The following is a 15,183-nucleotide window of genomic DNA, read 5'->3' on the forward strand; positions in this document are numbered from 1 at the left end:
CTTTGAATTTAGGGTCTAAATTGCCATCATTTACATTTTAAATTTTAACTTTCTTGTGACAACTCTGTGGCCAGTTCCCACAATGAACATTCTGTACTGTTCTGAGCACTCTGCTGTGAATGTCGTGCGTAGCTAATGCAAGCATTAAACATGATCATAGTGAGTTATTTAGTGAATTTTTATTCTATTTGTTGCGAGTAGTGATTGCTGATGGTGGCGGTAGGTGAAAAACTCATACAGAAGCAATCAAGATGCGTAATTTGTAGGATACACACTTTCTTCAAGCTCAAAGTATGTGTCTGTTGCTTTGAACTGGCAACAACGTAGTTCCACCTTGAGCTGCACAAATTGCCATCATTCGTTAATCTGACTACAGAAGCATTTGAGATGTACATGTGCAGATGAATGGAGAGAGTAAGCTGGATGGGAAGAGTGAGTAAAGAAAGAGTGTTGGAAAGGGATGGTGAGTGGAAAAGACTGTTGCAGGTTACAAGAGAAAGAAAGAAGAACTGGAAGGGACATTTATTGAGATGGGACTGCTTCCTAACAGGTGCTGAGATGGGACTGCATTCTGAAAGATACTTTGTAAGGTCTAGATCATAGGAAGAGTTTGAGAGGAAGGAGGAGATACAAGATGATAGGTGACACACAGGGAAGTGGAAATTGCGCAGTCTGGAAGAGGATGGCAGAAGACAGCAGAGCATGGAGAGTTACCATATGTAACCTACCTTTGAGCAAATTACTGATGATGATGATGATGATGATGATGATGATGTAGGTCACAACTAATGGCCAATACACACAAATATTATTTTCAACAATTCAGTCTAAGAATGTTTCTAACAAGTTGATTGGTTGATTCAGGGGAGAGGACCAAACAGTGAGGTCATTGGTCCCATAAGTCTAGGGAAGGATGGGGAAGGAAGTTTGCCATGTCCTTTCAAAGGGACCATCCAGCATTTGCCTGAAGCGATTTTGGGAAATCATGGAAAACCTAAATCAGGATGGCCAGGTGCAGGTATGAACCACTGACCTCCAGAATGTGAGTCCCGTGTGCTAACCACTGCGCCGCCTCACTCGGTTTCTAACAAGTATGACAGAAAAAGCAGAAGAATGGATACAATAAAATGTTGGAAGATTCTGCAATTTTTTGTCTTATTCAGTTCAAAATTATGTAGTACAACTGTCAATGTGACCTATTAATTAAAAATAAAAGCAAAACCTTACAAAAACAATTTCATCTCCTCCCCCCCCCCCCCCCCCAAAAAAAAGGAAAAGCATCTCTTCCATTAATATTTATACAAAAAGGAGGGGTATGAAAGGTGACATGCAATTCAATTACTTCATGAATGGCAAGTCACAGTTTCTGAAATAATACAAGTATATATTTCAATAAAATTTGAGAAAAGAGAAAAACAATTATATCTCCATACAAGTTAGTCAAACGTATTTTAATCCCATAGTTGGAACATCAGGACTAGCGTTACAACTTTCCATACAAAATTAGCAACTCCCTTTATTTCAAAATATTTTATTACATAGCAAAACTGTGGGGATCACATCGGGCACAAATCACAGTTATTTTGAAGTAAATTTTTGTGATGTACACAAGCAATATGCAGAATGCTAATGACAGAATTCTTGATACCCCAACATTAATGCTATTAAATGCATTTAAACATCACAGTTTTCAATTCAAGGAAAAAGTCACTTTTATTTACACATAGGACTGCCCACTGAACCTCCATAGTACAATTGTTCACGGGGTGTAAACATAACCACAAAAATGTAAATAAGCAACATCCCATACTTCCAATAATGCTGTACACCAAATTTACATTGAAATGAATCACAATATTACATTATATTGCATCTGATAAGACATGTAAAAGCAACAAATTGCTGTAAAAACATTATAACAGAGCACACTACAACAAGAAGACTGCAGAACTTATAAATGAAAAGTGAAATTACATGAATATAAAAGGTTAATACTAGTTGCCTTGAATTAGATATTGCAACAAAAGATTCCACAGTAATGTGGTGCGGAACTGGGAAGACCAAACTGTACACTGAAGACCAACAGAGAAGACATGATGAGAAAATTACAGGGGTGAATTCTCTTACACACACATATGACAAATATAAGAAAATCCAGATAAATATGAACACTGGCACTAGATAATGTCATCTCCATGACCAACATAAGCAAGTCAAATTCATACCTCTAATAAATTTGGAAGACTAAAAATATAGAATAATGCAAGGCAATGGTAAACAACACTTTACAGAAAGAAAAGTATCATCATGAGATTTACCCAAAAATTCACAAGATAAACTCCCCTGTCATTACTGGCAGCCTCCCATTTGCTCCCAAGCAGAACAAATACTACTTACACCAGTTGTTCCCAAACTTTCGAAGACCACTATCTCAGAATGCAACCAGATGTTAGCCAGTACCCCTCCCACCCCTTGCCCCCTGCCATCATCAAATTAGTGCCTAACTAAACTTTAGAATGAAAAATAATTTCCTTTGAATACCTTTCATTTTAAAATGATGAAAGAAAAATTTTATTTAGTTTTTGAACGCATTTAATTAAACCACGAGCTAATGAGACATTTGCTACTGTTTATTTCTAATCAAACTCTTCTTATAGAATGATGAAACAGTTATCAGTGCATTGTGAGTACTACCCACTAGTCCTCAGAAAAGGAAGCTAACTACCCACAGTGAGGGTAGGCACTTGTTCCAATATTTACTTCTTCTGTAGCAATCCTCTCTCTAGCTTGCTTGCTTCACCCACACCTCACCCTCTCCCCCTCCCTCCTCCTGCACTTAACACACTCTGGTTGCTGCCCACAGTAAGTATGGCACATTGTGATTTCTCTAACATTAAACACTAAGAATCTCCAGTGCAACTTTCCCGATTGTTACTTAACAATGCATTATTTACGAGCAGTGACAGCTTGAAGTCAGTTGTTCACTCTCTTAATACTTTGGGGAAACAGTTAAATGGATGTTCCTGCTTCCAGATAGTGCTATATGACTTGAGAAACACTATACGTGTGATCAGATCCCACACGTTTGTAGTTGTAGTGTGTTTCCGTAGTTGTCTTAATCACAAAGTTTGTTGTACAAGGGGGGACAGTTTGACTGATGATGAGATTCTGAGGCTGCTTCAAGAATCCAGTTCTGAAGTAGATGATACTAGTTTTGAAATCCATGACAGTATTCAACATGTGGCGAAGCCAAGGTGAAACCATGTCCAGATGCCGTGGGGTTGGGCAGCTACCCTTCATTACAGATGTCTGGCGACGTAGGCTGGGTAGACTCTTAAAACAAGGAACCATGAGAGCCAAGGAGGTTGCAAACCACATACACCCGTTCATGACACTCTTGTTTCCCAACAGCTATTGCATTTTTCGACAAGATACTGTGCCATGTCACAAGGCCAGGAGTGTGATGGAGTGGCGAGTCCCTTCTGGATAATTCCTTTGTGGTGTATAAGTTTTATTTCACCATGACAATTAAATTAGGTTTCAACTGGTTATAGTCGGTGATTCAGCACTTATTTCCCAAATTAATAGCAGCAGTTGCTATAGAATGCTGCATTGCACAGCTTGAGATTTCAGGGCTGTTCACCAGGCAGCATCAAGTGCAGAAAAGACTCAAAAAATGTCATACAACAATGATTTGTTGATAACTTAACTGAAACTTTGCGTATGATAATTTTCAAAGTTGACTAACAGTGAAGAAGAAAAGATCAAAACATGTTTCAAACATGACAAGTCTGACCATTGCCTTGACAGTTCTGGGTTTCTTCCTGGTTACCCATTCAAATTACCTGTCATTCCGCACTCTCTCCTTACTTGTAGTAAGTCAAGATATCTTTGGATTACTCATTACAATTTACTGTTTCATGTGGAAGAGATGTAGCATATTACTGTCTGCAACAGATCATCTGGCTTACTTGAGGATGTTATGTAGAACAACATAGTCCATTTCACTGCATACAGATGACTGACATACACTGACTACAACAGACTGTTTATATAGTATAAATATTCTGGATAGGCAATGTGTCAGACAGCTCCCACCAGCCTGTTTGGCAGTTTGTCATTGAGTTTCAAATAAAGCTTCAACTAGCCCACAAATGACATTCGAATACGAGACCTCCATTGATAGGAAGAGTCTCTGGAGGTGCAGAAATACATTTTGTGCACATAAGCTCAATAAACTGTTCCTTGGAAACATTAAAATCAAAAAATCTAGGTATCCTAACACTCTTTGTAGCTGTTTTAACATTTTTTTGTGTTATAACAAGGGATCATTTTTGTTTAATCAATATAATATGGTTGCTCATAATTTTTAACTCTTTGTACTTCATATCCTAAACAGATGTTTCAACATCTGAAACTGTGTGTGGGTGCATAGATTCTTCAAAGTCAGGCACTGTAAATGCCTTAATACTTTTGTAGCCTTTTTTCCATCCTCCTCTTTTTATCTGAACCTGGTACTGGACAGTGTGGCTTTTGTGTCCACTTTAAGAAAGTTTGAAGGTTGCCTTTCCTGCCATTTTAAATGTCTTGCATGGCAAAAAGGCTACCTGAAGCAATCAGACCAACCTGAGCTGACCAAGAAAGGTGTTGAATCATCACCTTCTTTCTTTAAATCTGCATACAAACTCTTGGTTTTAACTTGAATAGAAGATCCAAAGAGATGCATGTGCTGCTGATTGTGGTGCTCAGACCAATGTCTCAACATTTTTTCCATTATTTCCACAGACTGCAAGTGAAATTTGTTCACTCTAGATGCACTTAAGTTAGTTGAAGACTGAGCAGTTTTTGGAATTGATTTTGCATTTTCACTATGGTTCTCACAGTGTATTCACCAAGTCCCAAAGCATGCTTAATTTGAACAATATGTTCACCTTTCTCATAGCGATCCATAGCTTCTGACTTTGTTCCTAATGAATATGACTTTTGTGCATGCTTCTTTCCCTCAACAGGCACATGTTGTCTCCTTTTACTTGACATTTTGAATAGAGACCCCATCAAATGCAACTTCACAGCTCTACCAACCTGAACTGATGATTTAGATCTTGACAAGCATGACAGAAGATGCATGCTGAGATGAACTGAAGCATTACTTCTTCTGCATACTGTTAACAGAGGGCAGCACTTGGCTTAAAACTAAAATCTAAATTATGTGAAACTGCAAATAACTAATCTGTGTATAATGAGGTCTACATGCACAAAACTGTCTGAAATCTGTTTACAAGGAAACATACAAAAAGTAAAGTAATAGGATACAAATGCAGTACAATATTAGTACTACACTGATTTCACAGATGGAGAACTGAGTTGAATCTCTCTCACAGTGAAGCACATGAAATAATAGCTGTTCGAAGTAAGACAAAAATGAGAATTGTGAGAAAATATTTGGATCTTTTTCATACACTAATCAATAACCTCATAAGGAGCAAATGGAGTAAGACAGGTACATTAATGAATAGGAAACAACAATGTACAACTTCCAAAGTAAAAGAATTTTAAATTCAATCATATTTCAACTTTACTCACATTCTTGGTCCTGTTTTATCATTCGACTTTCCTCTTCTTGCAAGTACATTTCTATGTTATTAAGAACCTGTAAAGAGTACATAATACAATTATGTTTTATTGTATTGAAGTGCAACAGTAGGAAGAAATTTTCATGTGGAAATTTGTTAAGTTTGAGATCTAACAGCATATACAGTCCTTTGAAAGCTTATGACAGTAACACTCAGAAAATTACAAAAACAGAGTAGAAACCTGAGTGGTTGCAACTATCAAAGTGCAATTTCAAATACACACTTAGCTGTATATGTTGCAAAATAGAAGATGAATGTTATTACTACACTGGTTTTGAATAAATGAAAAGCTGGACACCAAAATTTAGAGCAGCATTCTCTTATAGTTACAAATAATGTTCTACATACTAATCAAACAATGGAAAATTCATGATGGGTATACTTACCATTGAGACACAGCATCCCTGTTTATTGTGAGAATTAGACATTTCTTTACTGGTATTACAATTTTGACAAGCACAAAACTTTTATTTTTAACAATATCTACAATGTGTGTATTTAACAACAGAACAGTGGAAAAGAACTGTCAGAGGTATTTGAGGGAATATGTACAAATGTAAGCTGATCATTGTAATACAGTTATTGAACTGTTCCCTCTTCAAGTCCTCTCCTCCTCATTTTAATAACTCTACTGAAATATTCCAAAGGCAGAGAAATCAGTTTTTTCCCCATTTCACTACTCCCATCATCATGCACAATCTGTTTTAACTGTAAATACACCCGTTTTTGCCTAATTATTGGCCACTTGTTCTTCTTAACTGACATACTATCCTGCATTGTACAACTGGAATATAAAACTGTATTTAATGTCAATATGTTTCAGTCATTTCTTATTTCTGTACACACGATTGTCTCAAAAATGGGTGAATTTTTCACAAATATTTTAAGTTATCTGAATAAAATCTTCACCAAAGTAGTTTTCTGTCTTTGCTGTTGCCATAGTAACATACAATGTTTGCAAAACTTAAGGACAAAAGTAACTTTTGCATGATGTGTGTGCCAACTAACATTGCTCAAAAACTGCTGTAGTGTACTACAGAAGGTAACAGAAAGGAAAATTCAATGAGAAATATACATACCAACAGAAATTACATTTTTATTGAAAGACAATAATTATACTGAAGTCACCACAATTTATGATGGCTTCTTGGGCATTATAAAAGGTGGGGCATAGATTTTAATAGGGTGCATGACCACCACAGGCAGCAGTGAATGCTTTGCAACACTCTCCCAAGCTGGCCATAAGGTTGGTAAAGAGTTCGTGTGGTAGGGCATTCCATTCCTCCACCAGCATGGTTGACAATTGCTGGATGGTCATTAATGTATTGCAAAATGTTCATGTGCTTCTCCCCAACACATCCCACACATGCTCTATGGGATTCAAGGTGGGGGGAGGGGAGACAGGCATTCACTGATATTCACATTCACTTAACATCCTCTCGTTACAAGAGATCCTCCACCAGTGCTGTTCGAGGCAGTCACGCATTGTCACCCATAAAAATGAAGTCAGGGCAAAATGCATCTGTGAAAAGATGCCCATGGGAAAGGAGTACAGTATCACAATAACATTGGCTGGTGGGTGTACTGTGCTCAAAGATTTGGAGGTCAGTACACTAATGCAATACAATGCTCGCCACACCATGTCACCTTGACCACCAAAATGATCCCTCTCCCACCTCTTGCAATGTAAGGGTATATCCTGAATCACTACACAGACTGATTCTGCTCTCATATGAGAAAGGCACATAATCCCGTTCCTCGCTGGTCCAGTCCCTATGCTCTTAGCACCATCACAAATGGTCCTGACGATGTGCGGGTGTCAACGGAACACAATTACTGGTTGTCAGGCAAAGAAACCATCCACATGCATTTGCCATGCCACTGCAGAGTAGGAGACTGCATGCCTTGCAGTTCTGTTAAAAATGTTAAACTGTTTGATGTGGGTCCCTTCTTGCCTGTTGCACAATGTAGTGGCCATCTGCTGCCACAGTTTACCTTGGTCAACCACATTCTCTCCTTCGGGCAGCAGTGCCTGTGATTCAGAACACTTCCCATGTACATGAAACAATGCTGTGAACAATACCAAAACCTTGGGCTACACACATCGCACTTCATCCTCCTTCCAGTTTTCTCATGGTTCTTCCCCATTTTGAAGTCATAAACGTCACCACAGTGCACTGTAGCTGCTCACTGATTGACACCCACTGTTTTCCCATTCCTTCAAGTGCTTTATGTTGCAGGTTCAGCCCCACTTCATGCTATAGTCACGCTGACCTCACATCAAGTGAAGTCTAATTTCTGTGCATGAATGGGAGACATCTGGCAACAGTCTCCTTCACTTTCTTTCATTTCCATCCAATAGCTATTATGTCATGTTATTTTATCTACATCATCCGGAAGTTTTGCAGGTCAATGTATTTGCTGTCATCAAAGTAGGAAACAACAGATTGGCACTTAATGTAAAGGAGACACGTTAAGTTGCAGACAGGCACAATTAAAAAGACACTTACATTACAGCATTGTGTGTGTTTCTCTCATGCTGACAAATGCTATGGCCGAAAGCTCCATGTAAGTGCCTTAATTGTGCCTGTTTGCAACTTAACACATCTGCTTTATGGTAAGTAGCAATCTATCTTTTCCTACATTGTTGATATTCCTACCAAGAGTTTCTATTGTTTGATTTTGCTATCATCAAAGATAGATATGAAAATCATTTTCTTCTTGTAACCAAACACACAATATTTCTAAGAACTTCTGCATATGTATCTTGTTTTATATCAACTGTCCTCTTCACTCCGTCAGTCACAGTTGATGCAACAAAAATAACCACTTGAATGTACCATTCTTTAACACATACCAACACAGAAGTTTTCCTTTAAGGCATGAAGGGAGTTCAAAAACTTCCACTATAATTCTGTAAGTTTGATTTAAGCTTTGCTAAAATAGCTGCAACAACTATGTCTGGCAGCTATTATAACTCTATCATTACTTTTATTGGCATTCATTCCATCAGCATTTTACAGGACATGCAGTACTTCTCATACAAGTTTTTCAGTGTGTTTTGGAGATAACCATATAGACTAAGCAATGGTTTCCCACATGTTATTTGTATCTCAATTTCAAGGGAGGATTTTATTTCTCCAAGTTCTCTCCTTCAATATTTTGTTTTAAATTTATTTGACATATCTGTGACTTTGTTTTTACAATTTTGCAGAATTCAATATCACCTAGATGTAGTGGCAAATAAGTATTCATCAAAGCTCCCAACATAGAGGCATCTATTAACTTCAGATGTCAAAACTGATTTTCTCCACAGAACTGTAAAATGTAAAGTTTAAAGCTCTCAAGACAAACTTCAGCCTATATAAAAGCTTTATTAATTTCATATCCACATGCATTTATTATTCACACAAATGACATCAGTTATTTCTCATGCTGAAATGTGTTCTGTATATTTGTTTGTTTCCTAAACAAGTCATGTTTGTTCACTGCACTACTTTCACGTATGTAGCTAAGCAGCAGGAGTACATGTCTTTTGATAGTTCTATCCTAATACCTAAGCAAAAACTCTGCATCTTATTTTAATTTGTACGCTTATATGCTGTCTATTGCACTTTCATTTACTGGGTAAGGAGAATAAGTCCTGAACTTATTGTGAAAACCAGAAATTTCTTTACTGATATTCCCCATGCAGAATGGTAGTAGTTTCCCAAACGAAATTTTATTTGTAAGCATATTTACAATATATCCATTATATAGGAACTACAAAAATTTATCTTTGTATTACTGTTATTCAGTTGTTCACATTTCAATAATATTTACGTAATGGTAACATACATGTTCACTTTGTCCATGAGAGCACATTTGCTTAAGCAGTTCCAAACACAATATGATACTAACTGGAAATTCTAAACCCACTTGAAAACTGCCATGGTTGTTGATTATTAGGATGGGGGCAATTCAAATGGCAAGAGTCCAGATCTTTAACATTCAAGCTCTGAATCTAGTAGCCCTTCTGCAATCTTATTTCTTCTTCTTCTATCAGAACTGTCCCTGTAGCTTCAGTTTCAGTGACTGATAAGTAAGAATTTCCCTCATTTCTTATAATTTTATGAGGTGACACATACTTCAAAACGCAATGACTTTCTTAACATGTGAGACTTCCAACAAAAATTCCGTTCTTCTAACTAAAAGTAACAATGGGTATGGATATTCTGAGCCATTTGCAAACACTGTTTATTCCTATAACAGCTTCTACATCTTTGTATTCTGTTCCAAACAAGTTCCACAGAATCTTAGATTAACAAGAGGTAATTTGAGATATCTAACCTGTGTTCTCATTAATAGTGGTGAGTCATCTGTAGTCAACAGGCGATGATACATAGCCTTCAGTTCTGGACCAAGCATGAATTCATAGTGACGGATACATAATGAACCAATGGCTTTTAGAGTATAGTTCTGAATATCTTCATTTGGTTGCTTTACAAAGAACATCAGTGTCTCAAACACTTGATCCTTAACATTTACCTGTGAATGGAAAATTTCCATTAAGAGCACTGAAATATCATGTTCTTTAATTTCACGTAAATAAAGAGCTCATTACTTACAGGCAAACCTTGAATAACATCTTTATCTGTAAAATCAAAATGCCTAAGTAGTAGTCCAACTGTGAACAAAGCTCTTCGAAAAAATGGACGGCATCTCACAAGTAATGGATTGGAAGGATCATGCAAACAATACTGCTGGAAGTCCTTAAGGTGACCTGAAATGTAAAATACATCATCACTGTTTAAGCAACTTCAGTAAATCCATCTTGTGGTCTGATTGCATAACAACTTCATGGTACCTTAACACAATTCACTTCACATAAATATAACAACACAAAAAGTAAAGTTTAACATTTTAACCAGAAACATAACAAATGGTATATGCAAATAATGAAGATTATGGGTTGATGTCCACTTGATGATTAACTATGGAGCCAAAACTCAGATTGCAAAAGGACAGGAATGGGAATCTACCTTTTCTTTTTCAAAGTAATCATTCCAGCATTTGTCTTGAAGAATTGAATGAAACCACCAAAAACCTAAGTCTAGAATGTTAATGTTGGACAGGGATTTGAACTTTGGTCATCCTTAACGCAAGACCATTTCCATAACCCTGTGCCACTTTCATCAGTAACAGTAAGTGGATAACAGTGAGTCACAAACAAGTGGCCTACAAAGAAAATTCATTTTCTGGAAACAGTTAACCCAATTAAAGAATACTGTTTACAGTAATTCACTAGTTTTATTTCAGAATGGCACCTGGATGGAACAGTATCCAGCTGACATGTAGTGTGAGTATTTTAAATATCTTATTTAAAAAAAAAAAGAAAGAAAAAGAAAAGAAAATAGAGAATGGGGAAATTCTACCTGTACCCCAGGCATGTGGGATCTTATTGATCTGATGGAATATCATTTTCTGGAGACATACGAGTCTCAAATTTATCTTCGATATGGATAGAAGTTGAAGCAATGAACTAAAAGTTGTACCATGATCAGAACCTGAAATGAAGTTTGTGCTAGGGAGGGCATTGGAATTTGGCAGTCTGTGCAGCTGTGATAGCCACAATACTACACTGCTGTAATCACTAGCACATCTGCCTAATAAGAAGAAGAGCTGAGTTCAAGTCCAGACCATGGCACAAATTTTAGTTCATTGTTTCAGCTTCTACCCCTATCAAAGTTTTTCTATATTTTGACACAGTAGTTTTTTTGTAAAAGTTACTTCCTAAATGGCACCTGCTGGATGCACAATGCTAACAGTGCATTTTTGTAATGGACTAGGGTGGTGACAGTGTTGGTCTGGTGGAGTGGATTGAGGGAGGGAGAGGGAGAGGGAGAGGGAGAGGGAGAGGGGGAGGGAGAGGGGGAGGGGGGGAGGGGGAGGGGGAGAGAGAGGGGGGGAGAGAGAGGGAGAGGGGGAGAGAGAGGGAGAGGGGGAGAGAGAGGGAGAGGGGGAGAGAGAGGGAGAGGGGGAGAGAGAGGGAGAGGGGGAGAGAGAGGGAGAGGGGGAGAGAGAGGGAGAGGGGGAGAGAGAGGGAGAGGGGGAGAGAGAGGGAGAGGGGGAGAGAGAGGGAGAGGGGGAGAGAGAGGGAGAGGGGGAGAGAGAGGGAGAGGGGGGGAGAGAGGGAGAGGGGGAGAGAGAGGGAGAGGGGGGGAGAGAGGGAGAGGGGGAGAGAGAGGGAGAGGGGGAGAGAGAGGGAGAGGGGGAGAGAGAGGGAGAGGGGGAGAGAGAGGGAGAGGGGGAGAGAGAGGGAGAGGGGGAGAGAGAGGGAGAGGGGGGGCAGGAGGAAGGACGAAGGGTTGGGGGTGGGTGGCTAGCAGACTGGAAAGAGGCAGGCAGTTTGCTGGCTAGGAATGAGGAGAGGGAGGAGTGGCAGGTGCATTGGCTGGGCGTGTGTTGTATGATTGTCAGACCCAGAAGGGAGGGGGCATACTGCAGGTGACATGAAGACTTAAACTGGGAGAGGGTGACATGATGGAGGAAGGAAAAACTGTTGGGTGAAGGGTGTGGGGACAGTGTGTTACCAGAGATTGAGAACAGGATTGTTACTCTGGAGTAGAGGCTGTGTTGCAATTATAACACTCACCTGCATAGTTCAGAGAAGCCTGAGACAGGACTGGAGTAGGAAGTGTTGGATGGGTAGATAGTGCAGATCTTGCACCAGGGTGCACTGTGCCAAAGGACTGGTAGTGAGAGTGACAAAGATGGAGCAGGATGCTGGATATGTTGGGTGGGCAATGGAACACAATTTTAGAAGTGTGAGAAGGCTCTTGGGTAGAATGTCCCTCATTTCATGGCATTATGATAAATAATCAAAGCCACGGCAAAGGATATGATTCAACCGTTCCAGTCCATGGTGATACTGCGTGGGGGTGGGGTGCACCTTTGTATTGATTCTTGGTGTTGGTGGAAGCCTTGGAGGCACGTGATATGGCACGGGGAATCTGTTTGTGAACTAGGAAATTTGGAATTTTGTGGTAAGTTCTATGGGACCAAACTGCTGAGGTCATCAAGTCCTTGGCTTACACACTACTTAATCCAATCCAACTTAAGCTAACTTACACTAAGGACAACACCCACACCCACGCCCAAAGAAGGACTCAAACCTCCAATGGCGAGGGGGGGGGGGGGGGGGGGGGGGGAAGGAGCCGCACGAAATGTGGCAAGGTGCCCTAGACCACACAGCTAACCCGCACGGTTGTGCACTAGGTTTGGTGGTAGTCTCTCTGTGAAGGTCTTTGTGAGCCATTCAGTATAATGAGTAAGGGAGTTTTCATTGCTGCAGATACATTACCCATGAGGGCCAGACTGTATGGGACAGATTTTTTGTTGTGGAAGGGATGGTAGCTGTCTAAATCCAGATAGTGCTGATTGTTAGTGGGTATAATATGGACAAAGGGGTGGAAGTCAAACACTAGGGAGGTGGCATGCTGGGGTGAGGAGGACTAGGTGAAGCAAATAGGACAGAAGGTGGAGTTGTAAAGGAATGAGAATCGGGTGTCTTGGTCCCGAGTCCAGATCATGAAGATATCATCCATTAAACTGAACCAGACTGAGGGTTTGGAGTTTTGCCAGGCTACGAAGATTTCCTCTAGATGGCCCATATACAGGTTGGCATAGGATGGTGACCTAGATGGTATCCTTTTATACCAACCTAGGAAGCTTTCTTAGTCTACCAAAAGTCCAAACCCCCAGTCTGGCTCAGTATCACAGATGATATCTTAATGATCTGGACTCAGGGTCAAGACCCCTAACCTCAATCCTTTAAAACCTCAACATGTTATCTACCATCTGTTTCACCTGATCCTCCTCAAACAAATGTGCCACTTTCCTGGAGGTTGAAGTCCACTTCTCCAATGGCTCCCTTCACCACCCTGTTCACATTAAACCCACTAACCATCAACAGTACCTGCATCTCTATAGCTGCCACCCCTTCTACACAAAAAAATCCCTCCCATACAGCCCAGTGCCCGTGGGCAAGATATCAGCAGTGAAAGGAATTCAGATGCCCAATACATTGAACATCTCATGAAGGACTTCACAGGCAGGCACTATCTCCCAAACCCAGTCTGCAACCAGATTTCCTGTGCCATATCCTCACACACCCCAATCCTCCCACCACAGTCAAGAATCAGCTACAAAGGAGCAGTCCTCCCTCTTTCACCATCCAGTATCACCCTGAACTTGTCCTCTCTCATGGCTTTGATTATCTATCAAAATGACTTGAAATGAGGGACATCCTACCCCAGATCCTTCCCAACCTCAGAGTGGTGTTCCACTGCCCAGTCAACCTAGACATCCTACTCCATCCCTATGCCACTCCCTCTCCCAACCTCTTGACACAGGGATTCTCTCTCTGTAGAAGACCTGGCCACCCACACAGCACTTACTACTCCAGTCAAGTTACAGAACTACCCTACCCCCACCAATGGGTGGACCACCTATTAAAGCAGTCATGACATATATAAATTCTGCTGCAAACACTGCACAGCTTTATATGTCAGTTGGGGAGAAGAGAAGGTTGTGGCACAACTTGACCAGAAGAAGGGATCAGTTGGTAGGACATGTTCTGAGGCATCAAGGGATCACCAATTTAGTATTGGAGGGCAGCGTGGAGGGTAAAAATAATAAAGGGAGACGAAGAGATGAATACACTAAACAGATACAGAAGGATGTAGGTTGCAGTAGGTACTGGGAGATGAAGAAGCTTGCACAGGATAGAGTAGCATGGAGAGCTGCATCAAACCAGTCTCAGGACTGAAGACCACAACGACAACACCATGACTATCAACCAATTATTCAGGAGCACGACTGGCCATCACCAAACTGTTGCCAAGGATAAAGTTGATGACCCAGTGGTACAACATACAGCTTTGCATAGTATGCTTAATTCAAATGGCTGCTTTACAACCCAAGTCATCTGGACCCTTCCCACCACCAGCAGCTTGTCTGATCTACACAGATGAGAGTTACCCTTGCAACACATCCTTCACTCCTGTAAAAGTCCTGGCCTCAGTCTCCAGTAATGTACTGTGCCCAAATCCTTCACCCCTTCCTCCATCCTATCATGCCTTCCCAATTCACTTCCCCAGGTCACCTTGTGTGTGTGTGTGTGTGTGTGTGTGTGTGTGTGTGTGTGTGTGTGTGTGTGTGTGTGTGTGTGTGTGTGGTTGGGAGGGTGGGCACATGCACGTGCTCCAAAAGCTAACCAGCTTCTCCATTCTGTTTTGTTTGTGGCTGTCTCAGACCCAATTCTTCTGCTTTCCAGCGAGTGGCCTTCTTTACTTCCTAAGTATTAACATTCTACTGGAATTTTCTTACAGAATTAAATAAGGTGAAAGACAGCCGATGAGATCATTTCTTTGTGGGAGCCAACAAGCAGTGACAGACACACAAGAGTGAGTCCTTTGTGGCAGACAGAACCATAAGGTTGCCACACATGGAGGCTCATCACTGTGTGTGGGCAAGGCACAACACAGCTGCGGCAGCAGCAGCAACAGCA

General features: G+C 40.4%; 1 protein-coding gene across 1 annotated transcript in view; it reads right to left on the reverse strand.

Moving 5' to 3' along the window:
- The window catches only part of LOC126470479 (nipped-B-like protein), a 392,610-nt gene that overhangs the window by 15,013 nt on the left and 362,414 nt on the right, over positions 1-15,183 (reverse strand). Inside the window, exons 25-27 of the mRNA XM_050098348.1 lie at positions 10,241-10,395; positions 9,963-10,160; positions 5,584-5,650 (exon numbers count right to left, since the gene is read on the reverse strand). Of these exons, the coding sequence (XP_049954305.1) occupies positions 5,584-5,650; positions 9,963-10,160; positions 10,241-10,395 (420 nt within the window). The remainder of the gene's footprint in view (positions 1-5,583; positions 5,651-9,962; positions 10,161-10,240; positions 10,396-15,183) is intronic.

Source organism: Schistocerca serialis, chromosome 3 (genome assembly GCF_023864345.2).
Source record: "Schistocerca serialis cubense isolate TAMUIC-IGC-003099 chromosome 3, iqSchSeri2.2, whole genome shotgun sequence".
NCBI classification, from domain to species: domain Eukaryota; kingdom Metazoa; phylum Arthropoda; class Insecta; order Orthoptera; family Acrididae; genus Schistocerca; species Schistocerca serialis.